Here is a 19,605-nt window from a genome sequence, read left to right on the forward strand (position 1 = left end):
TTGAATGAATTTGGAAAAGAATGATTAAATAGATTTGAGAGGATTTGAAAGTAAATTTTTATTATTTATTTGAGTGGATTTTGAAGTGAGAGTGGATTTGAAAGTAAATTTTTTTAATCTGTCACATCAATCAAATCTTATACTAATTCTCACAAACTTTACTTTCAAATTCACTCTCCCTTACCTCCAAATCTTCTCAAATAAACAACAAAAAAATTTACCTTCAAATCCATTCAATCACTCTTCCCCAAATCCATTCAAATGAACAAAACTTAAAAGATGTCTTGAAAGGTGGAAGAAGTACTCTATTCTTAAGTAATATAAGACTATTAGATGAAGTAGAAACAGAAGCCTCTATATGAGAAATGACTAATCATTCTTAGTGGAGGGTTTGTTCCACTATTGGTCCCAAGGGGAGGGCCATTTTTCCTATTCCAAATTTGTCGAATTACACTATGAGGGTCAATCTCATATCTCTGATGTATTATCAGTTTTGGAGATTGAAACTCTTTTGTTCTTAAAAGACTCTCCGAGAATAGAAGAAATATTTAAACTGAGTTTAACCTCGAATACTACAAAAATAAGATTATTGGGAATGGTAGAAATAAGAAACATACGCATTTCAAATGCATAAATAATCAGGTTGTCTTATTGATTATATTCTTTAGACAAAGATTTATCAATGAATCAAAATTTCCAGAAACTTGAGAACACATGACTTGTATCAAAATTCTTGGGGAAGAAATATCATTCATGGCTTTCAAAATAACTTGTGGGTAATCTAAGTTCAGAAAGACCTTCTAATGAAAGCTCAAGTTGGAGGTTGCCAAGTTCCTGGTCTAAAGGATGCACCAGATCCAGTTGCCTCTGAAGATCTGGAAAGAATTTTTATTTTAAAAGATAAATATCAGGGTTAAATCTAGGGAAATGATATCTCTGATAAAACCATTAAACAATTTTGGAACAATTGTTTCATTAACTAAAATTAAGATTAATGGAGGCTTTGATCAATCATGATGTTTATTGACTGAGAATGTACACATTTGGACTTACTGGTACTCGTCTTTTGTTTTCTCTGCTAAACTCTCTCGAGGATTCCTGCAGAAAGATCACAAGATTACTGACCAATTATGCTTAAACTAGTGTTTTACCCAAACAATTTGATTTCACAGCAACTAGAAGACACTAACAGCAATATCCCATGGTTAAAGAACATTTAAAAAGCATGAGAAGATAACATATATGAACTTCAAGACCATGCCACTGAAGATCAAAATCATTCAGTCATAGAATGTCATGTCCAGAGAACACAGTCAAAAATGATTTTTTTTTTTTTTTTTTTGTGTATCCTTAAGAGTTCTTTCATACATAGCCACCGGATCTAGTCTCTAATTAAATTTACTTATAAAGGGTATGCTTGGGAGTTTGTTAATCATGGTGGATAATGGCCTTGAGAATTTCGGTTTTACAAAGTCCAATAGCAATACACAATTCATATATCCGACTTCACCAAGTGGCTAGTGAAATAAGGGTACCAAAATGATGGAACAGAAACAAAGAGAAGACAGCCAAACAACTTTCTGGCAATATTTTAATGATAAGAATAAAAAAGATGGAAACAAAATTACTAACAAATTTTGGTAACTGAATCAGACATAATAAAAGAATGAAATTTTTATGCTGGAAAAGAACTGCAACATAGCAAAGACCATGCATTTTACACAATAAATTTAGGTAAAAAAACTCAGTTTCGGAAGACTCACCTTAAGCCACCGGTAGTGCTAGGTGATTCTTCAACGTCATTACCTAGAGTGGAGAAAATATGTCAAAAACTATATTCAAAGGATAGGTAATATGTAGATGTATAACAAGAATTCCCTCTTTCTGGAAGACATTGTCTCTTCTTTCATAAGGACTGGGACAAAAATCTCAGAATGCTGTTTATGAAGAAGCTAAAGTAAACAACATAATTATTTGCATGGACTAACAAGAATTATATTTGGTTTATTTTGCTTTGAGGGATAGGGGAAGATTTTAAGATCAATCTGCTTATATGCTTCAATTCAGTTTATCATAATAAGTTTTCTTTCAAAAAGAACTCAATATTTATGTCAAAAAGAAAACGATAGTGAGATGACCTTCTGAAGGAACTGGAAATTGTTGAATAAAACTTTTCAAATCTGGACCACTGGCTTTACCTGCATAGAAATAGTAAATTAATCAATAACTTCCAATGAATAAAAAAGAATACTGCTATATCAATAAAATTTTAAGCATCTGACCAGTGCTGATACGTTTGCCTTTACTTCCTTCTTTGGCTATCCTTTCTTGCTCCTCTTTCTTGAGAACTTTGTGAAAAGAAAAGAGTTTGTGTTAGGTATTTGGATAAAACTAAACGTGGCCAAGAATGTTCTTTCATTATTTTTAGAACTATCACATGAAATGCTAAGGACGGAGAGGAATATAACTAAATCAGAGTTAGGTAACCAATTCACACAATTAGTTTGTTAAGGTTGAAGTATAATTGGTACATACGAGCAACATTCTGTCTAACACGTTCACGTCTTGCTTCCAATTCCATCATTTCCTGAAGGTGAAAGTATTGTCAAGTAAAATAGTGCAATACCATATTTTTCAAAGTGCCTATTTACAAAACAAATCACTTCCCCGGAAGACATCCATAAAACATTACAACTTACAGGGTTAGCTTAATAGTTTGTCATCCCATTGCAAATAAGTTTTGCATATAAGTATTGGTGCAAAAGTAATAAACTAAGTAACTAAATTAACACAGATCACCACATAGCTCGATTTAATTCCCCAAACCAACAAAATGAAAGAGAAACCAAAATCGAGAAAAGTGGGAAAAATATGAGAGAATGCTAAGACAGTTCTGCAGAAGAACGGCAAGGGACAATACAACTAATACAGAATGCTTCAAGAGCAATGTCCTATCTGATTAGCTTACCCTTGTGACCTCGACCTATTAAGGAAACGCAAAACACTAAACTTCAGGTGTTGTATTGATCTGAATTTTGGGCAGCCAAGAGCCCAGGAGAGAATAAAATCAATGTTGCATTGGATGAGAAGACATATTAGACAAAATAGGATTAGGAAAGAATCCATCATTGTACTGGGGAGAAAACTAGGATAACACCTACTACAGAAAAAAAAAAAATAGTACAATCTCACGTTTGGTGACTTAGGCATGCGTGGGATAAACCTATAGAAGCCTGTTACGATATTTACCCTATTTTATCATCATTATAGTGTGTCAAGGGTTATCCTATTTATCATGTATTTGTGTATCAATTTATTCTTATAAATAGAAGATTGTGAGAGGGAGCAATTAAGCCCTCAAGAATTAATTCTTTTCAATCTTAAGTTGGTATCAGAGCGGGTCGATTTTTGTCTCGCAATATATATCTGTCCGGCGCCATAGTTCTTCGTCGCCCGCCGCTGCCCACCGCTGCCCGCCGTTGCCCGCCGCTGCCCGCCGCCGGCCACCGTCAACCGCCGGCCACCGTCGCCGCCGGCCACCGCCCGCCGTTGCCGGCCATCGTCGTCCATCACTGTCACAGTTTCCTTCGTCTAAACCCTTAGGGTTTTCTTGTTCCTCGGTAGTACTATTCGTCTTCTTCAGAGATGGCGTCTGGCAGTACTCTTTCCTTCTCTGGAAGTCCATCAATTACCTCCGAGAAGCTAAATGAAAAAAATTATCTATCATGGTCTGCTGCTGTTGAAATGTGGTTCCTTGGTCAAGGGCATTATGACCACCTTGAGCGAGATGGAAGCCATGTGCCTACTGAAAAAGCTGATCAGTGGAAACAAGCAGATTTCCAGTTGTGTGTCCTGTTATGGCAATCAGTGGAACCCAAACTTCTTGTATCTTTGAGGGCTTTCAAAACTTGTCACTCCTTTTGGAAGAAAGCCCAAAGCATTTATGCCAACGATATTCAACGTCTCTATGACACTACGAACAAGCTTGCATCTCTTAAAATGGCAGACCATGATATGGTGTCCTTCATGGCTGAAGCCCAATCTGCTGTCGAAGAACTTAGGATGTTTTTGGAAGTATATCCATTAGAGGATATCAAAAAGAAACTAGACAAATTTTACATGGTGTTGATCCTCGTGCCCTACATCCCGATTTTGATCATCTCAGAGATCAACTTCTAACTAGTCATGAGGTCCCCTCTATGGAAACATTGACCACTCGCCTTCTGCGTGTCCCGGTATCTCAACCTCAAGAAGCGCATGAACTAGTGGAACCATCTGTCATGGTTGCCACACGAGGAAGAGGAGGACGTGGCACTAGAAGAGGAGGACGAGGAGGTCGGGGACGTACTCAATGCACATATTGTAAAAGGATGGGTCATACTCAAGATAATTGCTACTCCTTACATGGTTTCCCTTCCAAAACCGCCAATATTTCAAAGACTGAAACTTCCACTTCGAAAACTGAAACCTCCACTTCTATGTTTTCTGAGGATGAATATCAAGAGTATTTAAGGTTAAAGTCTAACAGCTTGGCACAACCATCTCAATCTCCCAATACATCAACCGCCTGTGTTTCTCAATCTATGGAATGTCAAAATTCATGGGTAATTGACTCAGGTGCTTCTCACATTTCTGGTAATACCTCTTTGTTCTCCTCTATTTCCTTTCGAGAAAAACCTCATTTCATAACCCTTGCAAATGGATCTAAAACTTCTTCCAAAGGAGTCGGTCATGTTTCTTTGTCTCCCTCCCTCAATCTCAACTCAGTCCTTTTTGTCCCTAATTGTCCTTTTAATTTAATTTCCTTAAGCCAGTTGACTAAAATGTTAAATTGTTCAATAACCTTTGATCATAAATCTTTTGTTATACAGGAGCGTGGTTCGGGAAGACAGATTGGAGAAGGATATGAAGCTGGCGGATTATACCATTTTGGATCTCGTCCAAGGGTGTCTTGTGTTGCTGCTCCTAATCCTAAAGTGCTACATGATCGACTTGGCCATCCTCATTTGTCCAAATTAAAAAAGATGTGTCCTGAACTTAGTGGTCTCCAAACCTTAGAATGTGAGTCATGTCAATTAGGAAAACATGTTACATCTTCCTTTCCTAAAAGGTCTCAATCAATATGTAATTCTAGTTTTTCCATCATCCATTCTGATATATGGGGACCTAGTCGTATCTCCTCCTTTGGTTTTAGATTTTGTTACCTTTATTGATGAATATTCAAGATGTACTTGGGTTTATCTTATGAAAAATCGTTCTGAATTGTTAGCTATCTTTACATCCTTTTTGAATGAAATCAAGAATCAATTTGGTCAAGTAATCAAAATATTAAGAAGTGATAATGCAAAAGAGTATTTCTCATCCTCCTTTTCTGCCATCTTGAGTTCCCATGGTATCTTACATCAGTCTACTTGTCCTCATACACCACAACAAAATGGTATAGCACAACGAAAAAATAGACACTTGGTTGAAACTGCTCGTACCCTTTTGCTTGGTGCCCATATTCCTGTCCATCACTGGGGGATGCCATCTTAACTGCATGTTATCTTATTAATAGGATGCCCTCCTCCTCTCTTGATAATAAAGTCCCTTTCTCCATTTTGTTTCCTAATGATCCTCTCTTTCATACATCTCCCCGAGTGTTTGGCTGTGTATGTTTTGTTCATGACATGTCTCCAGGCCTAGACAAACTCTCCGCTCGCGCTCTCAAATGTGTCTTCTTAGGCTATTCTCGACATCAAAAAGGATATTGGTGTTACTCTCCTGAAACTAAGAAGTATTACATGTCTGCCAATGTCACATTCTTTGAACAGACTCCTTACTTCTCTCCATCTGTTCAGGATGTTTCTATCCTCCAGCAAGTCCTTCCTATTCCAATGGCTGAGTCAAATAGCTCCACTGTCTCTGTCATTCCAAGTCTTGATCACAATCCTTCTACACCTGTTTCTCCATGTACTGAGATCATCCCACACAGGGCCCCAATGGATAGTCCACCTCTCCAAGACAATGGTGAATCTCCTACTTCAGATTCTTCTCCCTCGTCACCTCCTCCCACGCCTCCTGGTGCAAATGATTCAGCATGGCCTATTGCCCTCAGAAAAGGTACTCGTTCCACTCGGAACCCTCATCCCATTTATAATTTTCTAAGCTATCATCGATTGTCGCCCTCCTATTTTTCTCTTTTATCCTCAGTGTCGTCTGTTGTTATACCCAAGAATGTGAAAGAAGCACTTGATCATCCTGGATGGCGACAAGCTATGATTGCAGAAATGCAGGCTCTTGACCACAGTAATACTTGGGAGCTGGTGCCCCTTCCCCCAGGAAAAAAGGCGGTTGGTTGTCGATGGGTGTATGCAGTTAAAGTTGGCCCTGATGGTGAAATTGATCGGCTCAAAGCTCGGCTTGTTGCAAAAGGTTACACTCAGGTTTATGGTCTTGATTATTGTGACACTTCCTCTCCTGTAGCCAAGATGACTACTATTCGTCTCTTCTTTGCCATGGCAGCCATTCGTCACTGGCCACTTCATCAATTGGATATCAAGAATGCCTTCCTACATGGTGATCTTGAGGAAGAAGTTTATATGAAGCAACCTCCTGGGTTTGTTGCTCAAGGGGAGTCTGGTATGGTATGCAAATTGCATCGATCTCTATATGGCCTCAAGCAATCCCCACGTGCTTGGTTTGGAAAGTTTAGCTCCATTGTTCAAAAGTTTGGGCTAAAATGCAGTGAAGCAGACCATTCAGGTTTTTATTGTCATTCTTCTCTCGGGAAATGTGTTTACTTAATAGTATATGTTGATGATATTGTCATTACAGGAAATGATGCTGTTGGAATATCTCAACTAAAAGAGTACTTGTGTAGACATTTTCAAACCAAGGATCTTGGAAGTCTCAAATACTTCTTAGGCATTGAAGTAGCGCAATCAAAAGATGGAGTTGTAATCTCCCAAAGGAAGTATGCTCTTGATATATTACAAGAAACAGGCATGATTGATTGTAGACCGGTAGACAGTCCCATGGACCCAAACCAGAAATCAAGGACAGAAGAAGGTGAATTATTCTCCGATCCATAGAGGTATAGGAGGCTGGTTGGCAAACTGATTTATCTCACTATTACAAGGCCAGATCTATCCTTTGTAGTTGGAGTGGTTAGTCAGTTCATGCAGGCTCCATGTGTTGACCATTGGAATGCTCTCATTCGCATTCTAAGGTATGTAAAGAAGGCTCCCAGGCAAGGATTGTTATATGAAGATAAAGGAAGCATTCATGTCTCTGGGTATTGTGATGCAGATTGGGCAGGTTCACCTATTGATAGACGGTCTACAACAGGATATTGTGTTTTTCTGGGAGGAAACATTGTTTCATGGAAAAGTAAGAAACAAAATGTAGTAGCTCGATCAACCGCGGAAGCCGAGTATAGGACAATGGCATCATTAACATGTGAACTTATATGGGTGAAACAATTCCTTCAAGAGCTTAAATTTTGTGACATCCATACTATGAAGATGTATTGCGACAATCAAGCTGCTCTCCACATTGCATCAAATCCAGTGTTTCACGATAGGACTAAACATATAGAAATTGATTGTCATTTTGGTCGTGAAAAGTTGTTGACCAAAGAAATATGTACTGAGTTTATTGGGTCAAACGATCAACTCGCAGATGTATTGACTAAGTCATTAAGGGGTCCTCGGATTGAGTTTATTTGTTCCAAGCTTGGTACATACAATTTGTATGCTCCAGCTTGAGGGGGAGTGTTAGGATATTTATCCTATTTTATCATCATTATAGTGTGTCAAGGGTTACCCTATTTATCATGTATTTGTGTATCAATTTATTCTTATAAATAGAAGATTGTGAGAGGGATCAATTAAGCCCTCAAGAATTATTTCTTTTCATAGCTCGATTTAATTCCCCAAACCAACAAAATGAAAGAGAAACCAAAATCGAGAAAAGTGGGAAAAATATGAGAGAATGCTAAGACAGTTCTGCAGAAGAACGGCAAGGGACAATACAACTAATACAGAATGCTTCAAGAGCAATGTCCTATCTGATTAGCTTACCCTTGTGACCTCGACCTATTAAGGAAACGCAAAACACTAAACTTCAGGTGTTGTATTGATCTGAATTTTGGGCAGCCAAAAGCCCAGGAGAGAATAAAATCAATGTTGCATTGGATGAGAAGACATATTAGACAAAATAGGATTAGGAAAGAATCCATTATTGTACTGGGGAGAAAACTAGGATAACACCTACTACAGAAAAAAAAAATAGTACAATCTCACGTTTGGTGACTTAGGCATGCGTGGGATAAACCTATAGAAGCCCAAGTAATGAGAATTTAGCTGGGGGTAACTCCTTGATAGTGGGAAAGGGAGCCTGGAAGCAAATTTATAGGTTAAAATCATTGAGAAGGATTTAAAGGTCAATGATCCATATATAGACAAGATTAACAATAGAACATTACATCGTCTTTTGATTCATGTAACAAGGCCTGCCTATGAGAAAAGGCTTTGTGGTCGTTGTTGTTGAAAGAAAATCAGAGTTTTGATAGTAGATAGATAGAAAGAGTTAACAAAAACCAATGTTTATTCATTGCAAATCAATCCTTGAAGATAAGCAAAACTTTAAAGGGAAACTGTTATAAGCAACATCATGTCATCTAGCCTAGCCATGACAGAAAAAGTATAAATAAACATCCATAGATTTGTGTTTGGATAACTTTATGGTACTAGAAAAAGGATATGCATAGGTGTATTGCAATTTACCTCTGGAGTTGGAGCCTTTTTACGCTGCCCATTCAGCCAACATATCCATTCGACTGAAACAATGCAACAGTAATTATCTTTAAGCATGGGAAATATGACAAAAAAAAGTCTTCAAATATTCAACATATAAAACAATCGGATCCATCCCTGAATCAAAATGTAATAATAGATGTAATAATTCAGCAGTAAACGTTGACCAATGTAAAATATATACCTGGAATAGTGGTCGGATCCTCCTCTCCCTTAAATATGACCCATCTTTTCTCTTTCACTAGTAAACCAAAACAAAATAGCAAAATCAGACAGATTCACTATAAGATGAACTACAACGCAGAACACAGAAAAAAAAATACGAACCAGAGTTTTGAAATTAAAAAAATTCACACTTACACACCAAAGTGATATCTGAATTCTAAAATGATTCAATCCAGCAGAAGAAAATGGTGCCAAAATTTTTAAATGCCAATAAACAAATTTTATTTATTTAATTATTTTACTTTGTAAAACAAGATCAACCTTGTTAAAAGTTGCACCAACTCCTATAATAGGCTGAAGAACTAATAACCTCAAAAAACTTGTGACAGTGGCGAAGTTACTTCACACCTCCAATCTCAAAGCCTAATATTTAATCTTTATCTGTTGGATATATCCAGAAGCATCTTCCTTTGGAGATAATCCTGCTAATCCCTCTTACAAGGAATTATTTTTTTTCACAGAATGCAAACCAAGGACCTGCCACTTGAAAGTATTCCTTTATTTATTCTTGGGGAGTTGTATCAATTCAACCCCTCCCCAAGGATTTTTCTTCACAGAATTCAAACCAGTGACATCCTAATTGAGTGTATTCTTGTAAACATTCTTATCCTGCGGACTAATTTTGTCACCACTACACCAACTCACAAGGTAACACTAACTTTGTTTGGTTCATAACCATATCAACAGAAAAAAGAAAGCAGCAAATTAAGAATATCCCAATATCGGGTAGATCAAGTAAGTGAAGTATTGACAGTGAGGTGATCATTGCAATGAAAAACACCCCACTTCTCTATATTACACGAAGAGTTCATACAAGACAAACCACACACGTACAAACCCAGAATCACAAAACACAATAAAAAACACCCATTAAACACACACACACACAAAGCACTTACTGACACCATCAACCTCTTCATTTCTAGTGAAATATTTGTTCCCTGTTTTGTCAACCCCCACTTTAGTTCGATTGCCGAACAATCCCGAGATCTTCCCAAGCAGCCTTCGCATATTTTTTTTACTTTTGCAATTTTACCTTTTTTGCATAGATTTCAATTGTGTTGCAGTGACAGCATCTTCGTTGGAAGAATCGGACGTTGGAAATTGGAACTACAGAAACTTCGAATATGAAATTTGTTTCTATTCAGCGTTGGTTCTCAGCGGGAGTGTGTCGGAGCGCAACATCAAACGGTGGGGTAAGAGAATAGATATAATAATTTACCAAACGCGTCCTTAGAGAGTGATCTCTCCAAGATAAAGGGGAAAAAAATCAATAATTTGTATCTTGTAAGTTGTAAACCCTAGCCTAAGGCAGCAAAAATAAATTGGGATATCAAGACCATGCTAAAAGGTTTATCCATATAATGTTATTTATTTACATAAATTTGTCCATAAAGTTTAACACTTCGAAAATTAGTTTTAGATAAATATATTTCAGAAATGTAGAATGATTCCTAAAATGAAATGGAGGAGGAAGCAAGATTGGTGGTATATCTCACTATTTTAAGGAAAAACAAAAGTTTGTTTGGAAGGCACTCACACCAAGTTATTTTTTACTTTAAAAAAAAACATAAATATATTGTTGAATAAGATAAAATGTTTTTCGGTTGAGATTTTGTGGGACCAAGACACTAACCTTTTTGACGTGGCTTTGTTGTTTTCTGACGTTGGAATTGAGTGTTCCGCTCACTTGACCGCTCGACCGCTTGGTTGCTGCTTTGCACCGGAGAGGGAGGTACCTGCAAAAGGCACTCCGACGCTCAAATTAGGCGTGTGCTTTAAGAGTTTCTACTCACAATAGAATTGTTATCACTATTGAGTATTCGGATATACTGGAGAATGAATAGAACGTCCCTGGCTGTTAACCCTGATCCTATATTTATAAGTCATTCCATGGATCCTAAACTAATTCAAACTTAATAAAATAAAAATAGACTTACCTATAGATTCGGTTAGTTGTGGATAAACCGTTTATCAATATCTTTTATTCATATTTGATCATCCTTCTATTATTTGTTAGATTACCGACCCAATTACTTCTTGGTCCATTAACGCATGGGCCTTGCCACGAGATTTTAATATAAGTTACTCGATTTCTTGCCCAATTATGACCCAATACATGGTGTCAACCGATCGACTAATTCTCTTAACCGTTCGGCTTAGATATCATATTATACATAATGCCGCCCAAGTTCGAGTTAACCGTTCGGTGTCATGGATGGGTTAACTATAGGACTTCAGACTGGTGCTCGGTGTTGGAACTCTTATTGCGTACCGTTAGATGAAGGTGCCCCATTCGTCAAATAACCTTTTAGGTTTCCCACCTTTGAGGTAGTTGCAAAGTCTCGTAAGCAGGGCCGTAAGATCAAACTTAATCCTACGGTGCTCATCGCTTATGATTGCGTCAATTTCCCCTCATTAATGTGAAAAGATTTTTGAAAATGCTAGGTTAATCAATCGTCATTTGTCATTTCTCTGCAAACTTCCCTCTTCACCAACTCGCTAGCCTTCTTCTTTGCATTTCTCTTTAGGTAACAATGGATCCTTCTGCTATTTTAATTTGTTCGCCAGAATCTGTGGAAGGAATAGGGCAAGGTGGTGTTGTTAAGGCTCCGGTCATGATAGGGACATCATCAGTTGGAGTTCATTCCGACATGACCACCATACTTAGTGGTGATAGTGCCTTTGTATATGGTAATGTTGCCGCTGAAAGTCTAGAAGAAGGTTCATCTTCGTCTTCACCCAGCATCAGCGGCTACGATTGGGCTTCCCATGATGTCGGTTTCATGGACGGGTTAACTATAGGACTTCAGACTAGTGCTCGGTGTTGGAACTCTTATTGCGTACCGTTAGATGAAGGTGCCCCATTCGCCAAATAACCTTTTAGGTTTCCCACCTTTGAGGTAGTTGCAAAGTCTCGTAAGTAGGGCCGTAAGATCAAACCTAATCCTACGGTGCTCATCGCAAAACAATTGCGTCAATTTCCCCTCATTAATGTGAAAAGATTTTTGAAAATGCTAGGTTAATCAATCGTCATTTGTCATTTCTCTGCAAACTTCCCTCTTCACCAATTCGCTAGCCCTCTTCTTCGCATTTCTCTTTAGGTAACAATGGATCCTTCTGCTATTTTAAATTGTTCGCCAGAATCTGTGGAAGGAATGGGGTAAGGTGGTGTTGTTAAGGCTCCGGTCATGATAGGGACATCATCAGTCGGAGTTCATTCCGACATGACCACCATACTTAGAAGTGATAGTGCCTTTGTATATGGTAATGTTGCCGCTGAAAGTCTAGAAGAAGGTTCATCTTCGTCTTCACACAACATCAGCGACTACGATTGGGTTTCCCATGATGTAAGCGAATTTTGCAGTTTATTTAGGTGTAAACCTATATTGCAAGATTGAATAGAAAATAGTTGTATTCTTAGAACCTCAAATCATAGTTGTTGTATGAAACTGAGTGCTTGTAGGGGAAATGAAAGGGTTTTTCATGGAAAGGGTGACTTTGCAACTGATTTCTTCTTTGCTTACTCTTGTATGTTTTACGATATGTATGTGCTAAGAGCATTAAACGTTGCCCTTTCACAACTGCATCCAAATAGTTGGGGGTATATCCAGGCTTTTGCCGCATTGTGCCAAGTGTTAGCCATTAGACCGACCCCGGCCATTTTCCTATACTTTTTTCGAACCTGTCCGGTTGCTAGGAGAGGTTGGATTTCTTTAATTTCTGAATCCGGGAATGCTCTATTGGAGCTATACTCGCAATCTTTTAAAGATTTTAAGGACAAATTTTTTAAGGTGAAAATTACTGACCTAGGTCGCTCTTTCTTCTTTAATAAGGATAATAGTCCTAGGTTTCCCCTATATTGGACCCAAGATCCTGTTAGGTTAACCTCCTGGTCCAAAGACGAGATGACCTCTGAAGAATTGGAAGCGTTGAATGTCTTAACCGAACTGCCTCACCCCTTTTCCTCTCGAAAGATAATAAATTGTTTTCAGCACGACGACTTTAGCTCGCGGGTATTTGGTATGGTCGCACCTGCATTAATTTTTGTAGTTATTTTATGACTGTGATTGACCTGCCTGTTGTACAATTGACTTGTAGACATTATGGGAAGGAAAGGTTCTGTCAGAGATTGGTTTAAAATCATGAACGAAAAGGAGGGCCAAGGAGAGTCTTCCCTCCCCAAACCGACCGCCATAGGTGATGCTCCCGTTTCAAAGCATGTTGTTGCGTCAAAAAAGACTACAAGGAAGAATATTGCCACTCCTTCGCAGATAGCTCAGCCACCCTCGCCCAACATGATCGTCATTGAGGATCATCCTTTTGTAAGGAAGCGGAAGGGAGGAGCGCGAGTCGAGAAAATGGATGCCCAAAAAAGGTGAAAAATTCCCAAAACCGATCGCTCGCCCAATACCGAGTGGCATGTAGAGTCTGGCTTTTTGTCTGAGCTATAAGTGTGGTAGAAGGTATGTCGGAGAAACAAATTGTCGATACCGCGATGGAGTTTGCTAATAAATAGATCAAGAAAAATATTTCTTTTGTCTTAGCATCCTTTTATTTTATCGTGAATTCATTTTATTATGAGCTAAGCTAAATTTATACAAAGAACTATTTTTAATAGAAATATTATTACTATTTAATTATTATAATATATAAACAAATATATATTTTCCCTTTTTAAATTACTTTTAACCAACTACTACTGTTTTTATATTATTATTATTATTATTATTATTATTTATACGTGTAGTTTTTTATTTTCAAAATATTTTTTGATTAATTATTTTTACGAAATTAAATGTTAACTTAGTGTAACATTCCAAAAATACAGTAAAAACCATATAATAGAATTAATTACATTTCACAGTAAACAATGCAGTCTTACACTAATAACAACATTCAAAAGCCGAACGACGTTGAGTACAGAGTTAATTACAATTTAACAGAAATAAGAAGAGTCAGAATCGAACGGTTTTACAAAATCAATTACCGAACGATCAAAACGAAGCAACTAACATCTAAATTAACCGAACGACCTAAGGCTCGGCCTTGACTTCAACGTCCACCAAATTCTCCTCTTCAATTATATCTTCCAACAATGCGTCTCCTTCTGCTCACATCCACACGGATGATCATTGCAATTGACAAGACAGACGTACAGGACAGGACAACACAAGGAAAACACAGGGTAAGCTTATGTAATTTAATTCAGTTGTCAAACATACAATTCATACATCAACACACATACGGAATTTACAATACACTTAAAGCAAGGCCTACTACTAGACCGACCGTCCGGACTGTATGACATCTGTGTAGCTACGACGTTCATGCACCCGGGTGATGTAGTAACTGGGATACCCTCAACAGCTGCCACCCGAGGTTAGCCCTATCTATCCAAAGTAACCCTAAGGACTAGGACCTCCTGTCGTTCCCACACATGACCAACTCTCCTCTACGTGAGGACGAGTTCTCACGGAACATCAGGATGAATCGACAGCTTAGCATAACCACAGTCATACCTTACCACTTTCAAATAATCAATCATGACTCGTTCCTCCCCGGAACGCTCGTTCAAAATCCACAACCTTATTTTCATATTATATATTTTTCATCTTTCATAATTTCCCACGATAATATCGTTTTTATCACATTTTCCAATAACGTCAAATAACGAATGTTCAACCCTCTTCAGAACGAGGACGAACGAGATGAACGAGACCGGGAGATATCTCATTCCAGAATAAAATAAGACTGAAGGATCATTTTCAGGGTTTAATGAGAATTCGAGCACAACTAAAATATGTAACGAACGTTGCTTATAACATGAACCAGTTAAATGAACTGACTCTCGTGAACTGCATTCAACACTTGAATAATACAGTAGGTACGTAAGACTCTTTGTTGGAGACAACGAAGGTGATACGTGCCACGCCCTTTAAAGAATCGACGTAGAATATTATATATATATATATATATATATATATATATATATATATATATATATATATATATATATATATATATCAAGACTAAGTGTCGGTCAATAACTGAACACAGTAACGGAATTTCTACAGAGTTTGGACGAATGCGGTTTCATCAGGATAACAAAATTAAAAGGTTTATGAGCGTTTGGTATAAAACCGAACGCCACACATTATGAGAATGAGAGATGAGAATTATCAATAATTTATAATAGGAACAATTTATGATCATAATGATAACAACATTGGGGACATGGTTGAAGAATAACTAAACATGCAAATTATCTGTTTACAAGATTTTCATTTTCTCACGTAACACGCAAGTGAATCTATATTTGGCCGAACGCTCAAATATAGTACTATTACAAGAAGACGCTCGTCCTCAACTAGAACTCTTTCCAAATGAAAGAATTCGCTCTCAAAAGAATTTATAAGAAACACCGAACGGTCAAGGACTGTTCAATGATGAACGTTCAATATCATAGGGATTTTATTATTCAGTATTCACATATATTCAAATTCATTCCTCAGCATAATATTTCATAATTTCATACTTACTACTATAGTCCTTTTCATATACTCATACATCAATTCAGTTATTTTCACATATCAAATAATCAATCATCACATAATCATGCTTCATACAACTCAACGAACGTTCATGCAGTATAGTAAAAAACATAAGAATTAAATTGAATAAGCTTCCCTTACCTCTAATGTAAACGGACGTCCTACTGACTGAAGTTGGTTTGCCAAGGAACTAAGATTCCTTCTACTCTTAACGCTCAACTGCTCTACGAACCAAAATCAAATAACAAACCAACAATGATTCAGAACTAAAACTAAGGAATCATGAAACCAGAACTTGGTTTTCATGTTGACAAGGACGAACGATTAAGGAGGAGAAAACTTACCAGTTTCAGAACTCAGAAATGATCGGTTCAAAATGAAGCTTGGGTCGCCGGGAACACTTCTACGGTTTTTGAATGATGATCGGAGAAGAAAAAGAGTGAGTTTGCTTAGAGAGAAGATAGGATTTCTAGTGAGAAGGAGGAGAAATGAAAGATCAGATTTTTTGGAAGACTAAGGGTGCATGCAGAGAGAGTGGGGAAGAAGGTTTCAGAAAAAATTATTTTTCTTCCCACGTAAAACGAGCGTCCGCTCTCCTGCTGACACCTGCATTCCATTATCTGATTTTAGATCCTCGTTTCTTGACACCTGACTTCAGCGTAGAGGGGTTTGGATGCGTTTTAAATGACTCTGACAGGAGTTTTGGGTGCACTTTTAATAAGATATGACAGGTGGGTTTTCCGAGGTCTGACACTTAGGAATGGTGCTAATGGAAAAATAACTCTTTACCTAATGTACCATTAGTATTCACAAGTTGAGATAATTATAACAATCATCTCTTAATTAAATTAAATGTACAACTGATAGTTACATATGTTACACGTTGAGACCATGACAAATAATTCTATGAATGGTATATCCTTCTTATCTTTTCAATGTACCATTGGGTGTTCATATGTTAGATAAATGAAAAATGACATATATAACTTGTAATTAGGATTGTTATCTTTTAAATCAATTTTATATCTTCTAAATATTCCATTTCTTCATAAAGCTGGGTTTCACCTCACATATTTCTGTAATTACATTTTTAAAACCAAATAAATTTTTAATTATTTTTTCCAAATTTTCTCTAACTAGTATCACGTTTAATTTTATAGTCATTTCATTTTACTAATAATTATTTTAATAGTTACATATATATTAACACATAGAAATAAAATATATTAATGAATTCGTTCTTGAAGGCGTATATTTGTTGCTCTTACTATGTAGAAACATTCAGCATAGAGAATTCACCTTACAATTCAAGAATGACATACAAAGGATGAAGTATAGACCTGTATGGTATTGCAATGAGTCTATATAAAATAAAAACATTAAAATCAAATAAATAAAAGAAAGATGAAAATCCATTTTCACAATCTTTTCTTAATGTATAAAAATATCCAAAACAATACATATGTTGTAAGCTCTTACAGTTTTAAAATTTATTAATTTTTCTTCCTTTATTTCTCCAAAACTTACCAACAAACCAGACAAACTAATTTAAGGATTTCATCTAGGAAGAACAAGATTCAAATCTGTGTAAAGAGCTTAGAAACATATACTGGAACAAGCATAGATGATGTATTTTGATGAGATGCTTACATGCTTTCATAAAGACTAGGAGCCAAACGAGGTTTGATGAGAAGTTGAAGAGGAGTAACCTTAACATTGGTCAATTCCACAGCTGAAGTCATATCTATGGGTTCAGTTGAGGGTTTAGAGACATGAAAACAGTGAAGAAAGTTTGCCAAAGTTAAATAAGAAGTTCTAAGGCCAAAGGTCACTCCAGGGCATATCCTCCTACCACTTCCAAAAGGGATGAGCTCAAAGTGTTTTCCCTTTACATCCACATCTTTGTGTGTGGTGAGGAACCTTTCAGGCTTGAACTCCAATGGCTCCGGCCAAATCTTAGGGTCTGTTTGGATCTTCCACAAGTTTGTGATCAGACGAGTTCCTTTCTTCACATGGTATTCTCCAAGCTTGCAATCTTCTCTGAATTCACGAGGAGCATTAAGAGGAGTGGGTGGATATAGCCTCAGTGACTCCTTAACAACTGCATGAAGGTACACCAACTTGTTCGTATCTGACTCAGTCACAAGTCTCTCTTTCCCAATGTGAGTGTCAATTTCTTCCATTACTTTCTTCAATGTGCCAGGATTGTTCAGTAGCAGAGACAGAGTCCAGATGTTACCAGCGGAGCTTGTGTCTGTTCCTCCCAAAATCAATGCCTGCAAAAAAATTGGGAACCAATTCTTCAAAATTTGTGATTCATCAAGATATAAACAAAATCTGTTAGAAATTGATCCTGGCATTCAAAACGTGAAACACAATAGCAAAATCTATTAGAAATTGATCATGACATTCACAAAGTGAAGCACAATAGAAACGCACCATTGCCGTGGCTTTGATGATAGTATCAGAATCAAACCCATGAATGTTGGTTCCATCGAACTCCAACAGCATCGATTCCATGAAATCTCCCCCTTTCTCACCTTTCTCGCCGTTCAATTTCCTTTTCCTTTTGTGTTCTTCCAACCATTCCCCAACCACAGCATCCAGCTGCTTGAAATTCTCCCTCATGGCCTTCTCATGCCCTCCGAAATCGAACCGCCTCAGCCACGGCACCGCGTCCCCTATCGTGAAAACCCCAAGCAGCCGCATGTATCCTTTGAACGTCGCCAAACATATTCGCGCTTCTTCCACCTCAACCACCGCTTCTTCTCCGAAGTACCTCTTCCCGGCAACCATCCTCAGCACCACGTTGAACGCAACTTCCTTCAGCCACTGCGTCATGTCCACCGTAAAAAAGTCCTTCTCCGTTTTCCCACGTTTCCACTTGTGGTAAAGCTCTTTCGCCGAGGTTCTCACCTCGGAGATGCGCACGTGTGAGAGCGCGTCGATGCGGTGGTCTGCGAGGAACACGAACGCAACATTTTTCCTCATGTCACGCCAAAATTGCCCGTAGGGTGCGAATCCTAGCATGGCGAGGTTGTAGGTCATGTTTTGGCAGGCCACAAGGTAGGGGCGGTAGGACACAGCGACGTCGTTTGTGGTGAAGCACTCTTTCGCCATTTCCCAGTTGCTGATGACTACGGTTTTCACTGTGCCTATATTGATGCTGAAGATGGGACCATGGCGGTCCGCCAACGAGCCCAGGAGGTAGTGGGTGGCGGGGGACCGCGCTAGCAGGGGGAGGTGGCCGATAATCGGCCACGCGCCAGGGATTGTGGGTGGTTCTTTGATTCTGGTGCGGTGGAGCACAAGGAAGAGGTAGAGGAATGGGGGGATTAGAACCAGAACTGCAACTGTGAGAGGAGAAAGAGCAGTTTGGAGTGACTCCATTTTGGTCACTGTTTCTTTCAAGCTTCAACGTCCATGATACACATATACACACACATATATATATATATCACCAATGGAAACACATGCATACTGCTTTTCTTTGCAAGCGTTTTAAGGTAATAAAAAATATTTACCAAAATATCAAATCCATAAAAGATAAAATCGGGCAATAAAACTGTGTAAAAGACAACTGTTATTAATTGCTGTTCTCTTTATGTTAATAAATATGTAGATTATCATCACAATCTTTGTTTCTCACTAACTGTAAAAGTTTTTATGGAAAAAATATATATCACATTTTTATCATAATAAAATAGTTAAAAAATTCGTCACAACGTATATATAAATTAAATATTAGATAAAAATATAAGACATAACTAATAAAAAAAACATTAACTGCTTCAACTTTGAACATTGCAGGTCCATAAAAACAAAAAATTTCTAAAAGCATTATCAATATAAAAGAAACTTAAAAAATCAAATGATATATTTGGGTATTCAGTCTTAGAGTGTGTTTGGAACGTGGAATTAATTAAATTACTTTGAGAGAATAACGTGGAATTAATTAAATTACTTTGAGAGAAGAATTGACATCTAATGTTTATATTAAGTGCGTATGATGACAGTTTTAATTTAAT

At 37.5% G+C, this 19,605-nt stretch overlaps 2 protein-coding genes across 2 annotated transcripts; both read right to left on the reverse strand.

The window, feature by feature from the left end:
• Positions 1-627: 627 nt before the first annotated feature.
• LOC124848789 (NADH:ubiquinone oxidoreductase, 17.2kDa subunit) lies at positions 628-10,347 on the reverse strand. Its single transcript, XM_088116548.1, has 9 exons — positions 9,923-10,347; positions 8,983-9,039; positions 8,769-8,821; positions 2,536-2,587; positions 2,283-2,348; positions 2,139-2,198; positions 1,764-1,806; positions 1,054-1,098; positions 628-875 (listed from the first exon to the last, which is right to left on the reverse strand). Exons 1-9 carry the CDS (start codon positions 10,032-10,034, stop codon positions 812-814), a joined length of 552 nt encoding a protein of 183 aa, XP_087972674.1. The 5' UTR covers positions 10,035-10,347; the 3' UTR covers positions 628-811.
• A 6,711-nt stretch (positions 10,348-17,058) lies between these two features.
• LOC148198538 (cytochrome P450 82A4-like) lies at positions 17,059-18,995 on the reverse strand. Its single transcript, XM_088091611.1, has 2 exons — positions 18,017-18,995; positions 17,059-17,853 (listed from the first exon to the last, which is right to left on the reverse strand). Exons 1-2 carry the CDS (start codon positions 18,965-18,967, stop codon positions 17,224-17,226), a joined length of 1,581 nt encoding a protein of 526 aa, XP_087947737.1. The 5' UTR covers positions 18,968-18,995; the 3' UTR covers positions 17,059-17,223.
• Positions 18,996-19,605: the final 610 nt, after the last annotated feature.

Source organism: Vigna umbellata, chromosome 5 (assembly GCF_029865625.1).
Source record: "Vigna umbellata cultivar VRB3 chromosome 5, Vumbellata_1.0, whole genome shotgun sequence".
NCBI lineage: Eukaryota > Viridiplantae > Streptophyta > Magnoliopsida > Fabales > Fabaceae > Vigna > Vigna umbellata.

What these genes read in the sequence shown, in the direction of transcription:
- LOC124848789 (XM_088116548.1), bottom strand. Translation starts at nt 10,034, where the DNA reads ATGCGAAGGCTGCTTGGGAAGATCTCGGGATTGTTCGGCAATCGAACT. An exon ending in AAAAGGCTCCAACTCCAGAG is followed by an intron (nt 2,588 to 8,768) that starts GTAAATTGCAAT and finishes TTTCACCTTCAG; the next exon opens with GAAATGATGGAATTGGAAGC. An exon ending in TGTTAGACAGAATGTTGCTC is followed by an intron (nt 2,349 to 2,535) that starts GTATGTACCAAT and finishes CTTTTCACAAAG; the next exon opens with TTCTCAAGAAAGAGGAGCAA.
- LOC148198538 (XM_088091611.1), bottom strand. Translation starts at nt 18,967, where the DNA reads ATGGAGTCACTCCAAACTGCTCTTTCTCCTCTCACAGTTGCAGTTCTG. An exon ending in TCATCAAAGCCACGGCAATG is followed by an intron (nt 17,854 to 18,016) that starts GTGCGTTTCTAT and finishes ATTTTTTTGCAG; the next exon opens with GCATTGATTTTGGGAGGAAC.